The sequence below is a fragment of the Impatiens glandulifera genome, chromosome 3 (assembly GCF_907164915.1).
Source record: "Impatiens glandulifera chromosome 3, dImpGla2.1, whole genome shotgun sequence".
NCBI lineage: Eukaryota > Viridiplantae > Streptophyta > Magnoliopsida > Ericales > Balsaminaceae > Impatiens > Impatiens glandulifera.
This window is the reverse complement of record NC_061864.1, coordinates 55,361,107-55,370,575: the sequence shown is the minus strand read 5'-3', so window position 1 is coordinate 55,370,575 and position 9,469 is coordinate 55,361,107. Positions and strand designations below refer to the sequence as shown.

The window sequence follows — 9,469 nt, the reverse complement described above, 5'->3', positions numbered from 1 at the left end:
AACCCTAAAATATATTTTAAAAATAAGTTCCAAACGGGGCTTTAGACAGAATATTTGTTTAAGAAATATTCCAAAAATATTTAAATATCATTTTATGACCTTTCGAGATTATTTGAAAAGAAATTGGTGTTTCAAAATTAAAAATAGTTTTTTATTTTAAAAAGTACAACCAAACAGGCCTTATGACTGGAGTCGTAGGGCTTGGGTACGTTTTTGACGATCTGGGATCGAACGGGCTCGTTCTAGACCAGGGTGGTCTAGATCGGGGCTCGGAACACCTGGTCAAGGGACCGGAGGGCTCGTTCTTGGGGTTTATAAGGCTCGATCCTGAACTCAGGCTACTTAGTCGTAGGATTCAGGAGGCTCGGTCCTAAACTTAATATGTTCGGTCCTAAGCCTGGGAGGCTTGGTCCCAACTTTATCTTCCTTGGTCGTGGACTTGGGAGTCTCGGTCCAAGGTCAGACCTCTCGGTCCTAGGTTAAAACCCACGGTAGGGTTCCTCGGTCCTAGCTCAAGAACACCGATCGATCCTAACTTAAGAACATCGGTCCTTGGTATCGGTCTTGAATCAAGAACATCGATAATTGGTCTTAGTCTTGTCTCAAGAATATCGGTCCTTAGTCTCGGTCCTAGGTCGATTTTCTTGGTCCTTGTTCTCGGTCTTAGGTTAAAAACCTCGGTTTTTTGCCTTGGTCCAAGAGGATTGAGTGTTATTGAATTGGTCAAATTGTAGGTCTTATATCTTTTGATACATATCATGAAATCATGATATGTAAGCTTAACTAACTCATATGATTGTGGGGATTAAAAGCCCTAACCCTAATTACGATCAATCAATCTCTATAAAGATCAATTTCTCAAAACCGTTTTTAGGTCAAAATTTGGGATCTTTTGAATTAGGTCATCTCATGGACTAATTCTTGTTCCAACAGCTTTGAAATGATAAACATAGTCCAACACAACCAAAACAAGAACATCATTAAAGCTCTATAACAGATTTACAAATTAATAAGGTTTGTTTTTCAAAAAATTCAGTTGGATAAAACATGATCGGGATGATGATATTATAATTTAGAAATCATACTAATATGTTTACAAACATGCTAGGCAGTTAATTGAACCAAAATTCCAGCTTAAAATCTAAGGACATTAAATTAAAAAAAAAATTACAAACCAAATTTTTGTTTTTTTTATTTTAGATTGATTTGATCAAATCTCTTTTAACAGAAAGTTCATATATCATCTAGGGAATGATTCTAAACAAAAAAAAAACACAACATTGAACCCTAGAACAGATCGGTTGAAACTTGAAAAAAATTCAATTTTCAATCACAAATCGAAATATAGACGATCTGGAAGCTTACCAACACTTGGAGAACACTCCAAGGATGTGTGGGAAGCTTTCCCAAAGCCTAGAGAAAGCTTTGATCGCCGTAGAGGATTTTACAAAAAAAAATCCAATTCAAGATTCTTTGAATTGGACGGTAAGATGTGATTCTTGTTTGATGGATTGGAAGAAGATCCCTTAAAGAGTATTTATATAATACTAGGTTGACTATTGTTATTGAATTCAAGTTTGATTTTGCCTTCGAAGTTGTTCTTTCCCGTTTCCATTTCAACTTTGGAAGCCTAGCTATGGGATATGTTTTGACTTCGTAGCTTAGGGAAATGATGATAGAGAGGAGACGTGCACGGGGTGAAAATCAAAGGGATAAGATCACACGTAGACAAAGATAAAGCTTCTAGAAGAATCACCGATATCGATCACGTTTCCGGCGATGCCCTACATCGGCGGAGAAGACAGGTTAAAACAACGTTGTTTTCTTTAACCGAAACATGACGTTTTGATTTTGGCTAACAGGGTTGACGTCCCGTTAATTGATTCCATGTGGACTAGGTGCACGCATGCTTCCGCTATAACGGGGGCGTGACTTCTTCTTGAGCGCTAGATGAAAATCCTGCGTTGATCTGATGACAAAAATCCATATTGCAATATTTAAATATAATTTAGGATACATAATTAAAATTATTTCACTTCTAATTTATTTTTCAATATATAATAATTATATAATGTTGTATATTTATTTTTTTATATAAAAATTTATATTATATTATATTTTTTCTAACTAAAAAAAAAAGAAAAATAATAAATAAATTTGTGTCTTTAAATTTATATAAATATATATTTTACATCATTATATTATAATATATATATAATAAGAGATAAAATATTTATATAAAATTAATAATTATAGAGATTACTTTTTATTTTATCATTATTTATTTTTCATTATTTTTTAATATAATATATATATATATATATATATATATTATTCTAATTAAAAATATTTCTCTCCTAATTATTTTTTTAATATTTAATAATTATAAAATGCTACATATTTATTTACTTATTTTTTAATATATAATAGTTTATCATATTTTTCTTAAATAAAAAATAAATATTTTAAAAAATACTTAATAAAATTGTTTTTATTAGTTTATTTTTATATATATTTTTTCTCTCATCATTTATATATATTTATTATTATTTATAATTTTTTTTATATATAATATTATTCGAGTATGAAAATTGTTTTTAATATAATAATTAATGAATTGTTTTTTCTTATTAATAATGATATATACATATAACATTATATATAATAAAATTATTTAAATTTATAAAATGCATCCCACACGAGTTTATTATTATTTTATTTTCTTGTATAAATTGTCTTATCTTCTCTCCATTCAAGCTGCATACATTTTATCTTCTCTCCTCCAATTCTCATGACATTATTAAGTTTTTTCATTTTCATCCTCAGCTTGATATGGTGCACATCACTTCTACATAAAAAGTTCTCAAGAAATGCTCAAAAGAAACCATCTTTGTCGCTGCCTCCAGGACCGATGGGGTTACCCATTTTTGGAAACCTCCCTTTCCTAAATTCCGAGCTTCACTCTTACTTCACTGCCTTGGCCAAGACCTATGGCCCAATCTTCTCCCTCCGACTTGGAAACAAGATAGCAGTAGTCATCTCCACTTCCTCGGTGGCACAAGAAGTTCTCAAAGATCAAGACATCATCTTTGCCAACCGAGACGTCCCTATTGCTGGTAAAGTTGCGTTCTATGGAGGTTCTGACATTTTGTGGAGCCCTTACGGACCTGAATGGAGGATGCTAAGGAAAATAAGCGTCCAAGAGATGCTTACCAAATCGAAGGTGGATTCATTCTATGATATCCGGCAGAGGGAGGTTCGAAAGATGATCAATAGACTTTGGGTCCGGAGGATGTCGCTGGTGAATGTTGGGGAAGAGATGTTCATGACGATGTTGAACTCAATAAGCACCATATTATGGGGAGAATGTGGAAATGAGATGAGGGAAAGGAATCTAGGCATTGAGTTCCGTCTCTTTGTGGAAGAATTGACGATGCTAATGGGAGTACCAAATATATCAGATTTCATTCCAAGTCTATCTTATTTGGATTTGCAAGGTATAGAGAAAAAGATGAAGATATTGGTGAATAAATTTGACACAGTTTTTGAATTGATGATAAATGAACGAATGAGAAAGGATGATAATAATGAGAAGAAAGATTTTCTGCAAGGTCTATTGAATTTGAGGAAGGGAGGAGGGGATACTAAAATTCCTTTAACCACATCTCATCTTAAATCGCTTTTACTGGTAAATATCTATTAGTTTTCTATGATAACAACTTAAACATATATCCAACCAGATCATAAAAAAAATCTCTTGACAGGATATGATTCTCGCAGGGACGGGTACAACAACAAACACAATGGAATTCATGTTGTCTGAGATGATGAACGATCCCCAAATAATGAAGAAAGCACAACAAGAATTAGAAGTTGTGGTAGGTCCAAACAATATAGTTGAGGAATCACATATGCACAAATTACCTTATTTGTATGCAGTCATGAAAGAGACATTCCGGTTACACCCTCCCGTGCCCCTTCTCGTACCACACTGCCCTAGTGAGACTTGCACCATCGGTGGGTACACCATCCTCAAGGGCACTCGTGTTTTCATTAATGCTTGGGCCATACATCGAGACCCTTCTCTTTGGGAGAATCCACTCAAGTTTGATCCTGAAAGGTTTATGAAGTCTAAGTTGGATTACAGTGGAAATGACTTTAACTACCTACCATTTGGCTCCGGTAGAAGAATATGTCCGGGCATTGAAATAGCCGAAATAATGTTTTTATATTTGATGGCCTCACTAATCCACTCTTTCGAGTGGAAATTGTCTGAAGGAGAGAAGTTGGACTTAGAAGAGAAGTTTGCTCTTATACTAAAGAAGAAAAAGGCTCTTATGACAATACCAACACCTAAGCTTTTGAGTCAAGCTTTATATGAGTAGATATAAAGCATTAATGAGTGAGAATTTGAGGGTCAAAAGAAGAAAATAAGAAGAATATAAAATATTTAAATAAGAAGAAGAAAATCTTTGAAAAGCAAATTGTACAAACAAACTTAATGGTCTGTTTGTCTAATTTTCTTTCACTGTATCTTACTTCCTTTTACCTTTTTATGCAATTAATAACGTGAAATTGTGCAATTCACTATGGTGAGTAATATTTGTATTGCACTATCTACCATAATTTGTTACTTTTATGTTCGTGAGTATGATCTTAATATATATATGATTCTTCTTCTTTTTATCTTGTTATTATGTTATTTGAAGTACAATTAAATGATCAAAAATTAATGTTTTCATCTTTATTAATTCATGTAAATAGGGCACAATATTTACATTTGGAAGAAACCATCTCACTTTGTTTTATAGTCACCTTCTATCATTAAATATATACCATATAATAAATTGATGCATATGAACAATGTTTATGATTAATTAACATGAATTCCGAATATAGAATATATATATATATTTAAACTAGTATTTATCTATAAATATTTTAAATAAAATTAATATTATTTAAATTTAATTAATTTAAAATTAGTGTTAATTTGTAAAAATTAAGTTTAATTTTAAACTTTATGTTAAAATATATTTTATTCTTTCGACACCTCAGTTAACCTCTCAATTGACCATTAACTTGTGGCTCACATTTTTTTTATATGTCTTTTTTATCCTCTCGGGAAACCACTCACCAATCTTAATCGACCTCAATTGATGACACATCTTTTATCCCTCGTCAAACTCAACCACCAATCTTAATTTCGACCTCACACTCGACAAACCACTCACCTGACCTCCATTTGGTGACCTCACACTTTTAAATATTCGTCAAACCAACCACTAATTCCGACTTCACACTCGACAAACCACCCACCAACCGATATTCATCTCGTGACCTCACACTTTCAAATGTTCGTCAAACTAACCACTAATTCCGAAATCACACTCGATAAACCACTCACCACATTACCTACATCTCGTGACATCACACTTTGAAATGCTCGTCAAACCAAGAACTAATTCTAACCTCACACTTGACAAACCACCAACCACCCGACCTCCATCTCTGGCCTCTTCCAATCTTAATCGACCTCAATTGATGACACATTTTTTTATCTCTCGTCAAACTCAACCACAAATCTTAATTCCGACCTCACACTCGACAAACCACCCTCCTGAACTTCATATGGTTACCTTACACTTTCAAATGTTCGCCAAACCAACCACTAATTCCGACTTCACACTCGACAAACCACCCACCACCCGACCTCCATCTTGTGACCTCACACTTTCAAATGTTCGTCAAACCAACTACTAATTCCGACCTCACACTCGACAAACCATCCACCACCTGACCTCAATCTCTTGACCTCACACTTTAAAATGCTCGTCAAACCAACAACTAATTCCGACTTCACACTCGAAAAACCACCCACCACCCGACCTCCATCTCGTGACCTCACACTTTCAAATGCTCACCAAACCAACCACTAATTCCGACCTCACACTCGACAAACCACCCACCACCCGACCTCCATCTCGTGACCTCACACTTTTAAATGCATGTCAAACCAACAATTAATCCCGACTTCACACTTGACAAACCACCCACCACCTGACCTCCATCTTTTGACCTCACACTTTCAAATGCCTAATATCCTTTATTTAAAAGTTACATGGTCTCAAGTATTAAATGTGAACACTTTAATCGCTAGACCATTTAATATTGTTGAAATAATTTTATTATTTTGTATAATAAAACAATAATATAGATAAGGTACATTTAATATATATTATATATATATTTAAATTATTAATAAAATATATATATATATATTATAATTAGTGAAAATATATATATAATTAATGAAGGAGAAAATAATTAGGATAAAAAAAATATAGGATAAAATATATTTATAATCTTTAAAATTTAAATTTTAATTAAAAAAGAGAGAGGAGAGAGAAAATATCTGACAATAATAATGAAGTGGATTATATTATATGATGACTAGATTAATGAGGCGCTCTTCACTTGAAGCATCATTATATATTATATTATATATATATATATATATATATATATATATATATATATATATATATATATATATATATATATATATATATATATATATATAGTCTTCCATCAATTAACCACATTAAATCTTTATCTTTTCTTCAATCAATTAACAATTAACAGCATTAACTCTTAATTTTCTATTATAGTCTATTTTTATTTTTTTATTGTTGATAATTTGGAGGTGAAATAAATCGGATCGATCGTAAGTGATAAAGAATTAATGATGAAATAGTTTCTTGAAAACGGTTTGAAAGAAGGAATAATTGATGGTAGAATGGAGAAAGAAGAATAATTTGATGGTTCTATTAGTTCTTTAAGGTAATTGGAATGAATAGCTAGCTGAATAGCCTCATAGAAATGAAGGCAACAAGAGAAACACGATACTAAATTTAAAATTTTAACATCTCTCCTTCTTTTCTTAATTAATTATTATTATTAAATTGTTGATTTGAGCATTTGTAATTATTTTTTAGCATTTATAATCATTTTAAAAAATGTATACCGTCATATTGTTCTTTTACATCCAACACTTATAAGCCTGATCATTTGCAATCCTTTTGTTCTCAAAACTCTTCTAAGTTACATTCTTCTCTTGGGACACTTTTCATTCGAAGTAGTGAACGATCGAAGTAGCAAATATGATGTCATGGTCTGATCGGTAAACAGTTTTGTTGAATTTGTTTCTCACATAAGTAGACGATTTTTGCGTTAATATGGAATAACAAATGTAGAATGCCTCCGAGTGTGAACAATGCTAATGTCAACATTAATTATCCCATGAATACTCCAAATTTTCTTTGAGTTGAGTCTTTAGGCCTCGTTTGATCTTTGATTATCAGGTTATTGTTGTGTTTCTTCTAAAAAAAAACTCATGTTTGACCAAATTAGGTAAAAATCTAAGTTTTTTTTTCTTCCAATTTTACCCTTCTAATTATTTATTTATTTCTCTCTTCTCTCCTCTCTTCTCTCTCCTCTCTCCTCTCTCCTCTCTCCTCTCTCCTCTCTCCTCTCTCCTCTCTCCTCTCTCCTCTCTCCTCTCCAATGATACAAATTTCAATTCTCTTTCTAACCCAAATCAATTATCAATGCCACTTATTACATTTAATCTCATTATCAATTATTAGATATGATTCAAATTCTCTTCTAACCCATTTGATCTTCCTTTCTCCTCTGATCTTTCCACTCACTCAACCGATAAGTTCCTTCAACTCCACCGATCAGTTCCTTCAACTCAACCTGATCAGTTCCTTCAACTCAACCTTTATCAGGAATCTAATCAGAAATCAGTGAATATTTTCAGCGAATATGAAGCAAGTAAGATTCGTTCTCATCTTTCATGATCAATTTTCATCATTCATCAACCCTATATAAACTTGATCATTGATACTTTGTAGTTATCTGGAAATAACTCATTTAAAAAAAAATCTAAGATCTTCGTCGCATCCTAATTCCAGGTGAACGGCTGCAACTCCAGGTTAATCTTCTGTTCTGTTCTCATATGCTTTTCATTTTGTATACTGATTAGTACTGCTTTTCATTTCGTATGCGGTTTAATACCGTTCTTTGAATAAATAGATTTTTAGTTTGAACATATACTGATTAGTGCTGCTTTTCATTTTGTATGCCGATTAGTATTGTTTTTCATTTCATTTTGTATGCTGATCATTCATTTTGTATGCTGATCAGTAAGATTTCCGTTAAAAAAGATTTTTTTGTTTAAACATATATTAATTACTGATTGTGAATGAGCTAATTAAATAATAATAATAATTGAAATTATAATTATCATTATTATATATAATTATACTGCTGTCTGTGAATTATTGTGAATGAAGTAATTTATAAAAGAATATGAATACAGTCTGTGAATGAAGTAATTTATAAAAGAATATGAATCTGTGTATTGTTTTGGTAGAATATTTAAGTTATAGAAAAGAATAATACGTGTATCTATTGTATCGGTGTATTTATTTGGTAGAATATTTAAGTTATATAAATGATGTATATATTGTACAATAGATATGATAGTATATGAAGATAATATTATCGGCTGGATTTTATAATAATAATTTCCCTTCAGTTAGGAAAATGAGTTTGTCAAAGTGGCAAAGTATTGCTCCAAATACTGCGAAGTGGGAAGCATGTCCCGAAAGAGCAACCTACTTTCTTGAACTATTAGTCATTGAAAAAGAGAAATTCTGATTTTAGTTCGAAGTTTGTTTACACTTGAGAAATAATATCGACATTATATTCCTATGCCTGCCCAAATAGCGTTCTCTACTACAAAAACTTTGACTATTTTGGAAAATATATTTATACGTATTAGTTACCAAGTTATTTGATGATTGCATAATCATGTGTCTAAAAATAATCCAACATATCATTCTTCAAGTTATGAAACTCTAAAGATACATCTAGGCTTGAAGAATAAATAAAAAGGAATGAATAAATCAAATGAAATCGTTGAATACATGTAATGAAAACCTTGCCTTAAAGTTCTTGAAAAATAGGGATTAAAACTTAGTTTCAAATAAACAATATCAAACAAATCCAAAATAAAATATATAGTTGAAAATTTTATTTTTATAATTTTTTAGAACATTTTAAATAAAGTAAGGCACCTAAATATAAAAACATAAAGGAAACTAAAAAAAATAAGACAAACAGGCGTCATTGGGCTTAGGTGGCTGGAGTGGTGGCTAAAGTTGGGTGGCTGAGTGTGAGCAAAGTTTGGGACGGGCTGACTCGGTATGGCGCAGAGAGCGAGTAGGCTCAGCAAAAGGCTTTCGGTCAAGGTCTCCTTCCTCAGTCAAGCGCCATACCATGGAAAACTCTCGTTCAGAAACCAGGCCAGGTAAATAACTGATTATCGGTCGGAAGGCAGCGAGCGCTCAGTCTATGACTGGTTTTTCTCGGTCGAAAATCATCTGCGGTTCTAGCCTTT

At 32.2% G+C, this 9,469-nt stretch overlaps 1 protein-coding gene across 1 annotated transcript; it reads left to right on the top strand.

Moving 5' to 3' along the window:
- The first annotated feature begins 2,791 nt into the window (after positions 1 to 2,791).
- LOC124930419 (flavonoid 3'-monooxygenase CYP75B137-like) lies at positions 2,792 to 4,385 on the top strand. Its single transcript, XM_047470764.1, has 2 exons — positions 2,792 to 3,688; positions 3,765 to 4,385. The coding sequence occupies exons 1-2, from the start codon at positions 2,792 to 2,794 to the stop codon at positions 4,383 to 4,385; spliced, it is 1,518 nt and encodes a 505-aa protein (XP_047326720.1).
- The last annotated feature ends 5,084 nt before the right edge of the window (positions 4,386 to 9,469 follow it).

Excerpts from the sequence above, each read along its gene's own strand:
- LOC124930419 (XM_047470764.1), top strand. The coding sequence starts at position 2,792 with ATGACATTATTAAGTTTTTTCATTTTCATCCTCAGCTTGATATGGTGC. Across the intron at positions 3,689-3,764 it reads ATCTTAAATCGCTTTTACTG|GATATGATTCTCGCAGGGAC; the intron begins GTAAATATCTAT and ends ATCTCTTGACAG.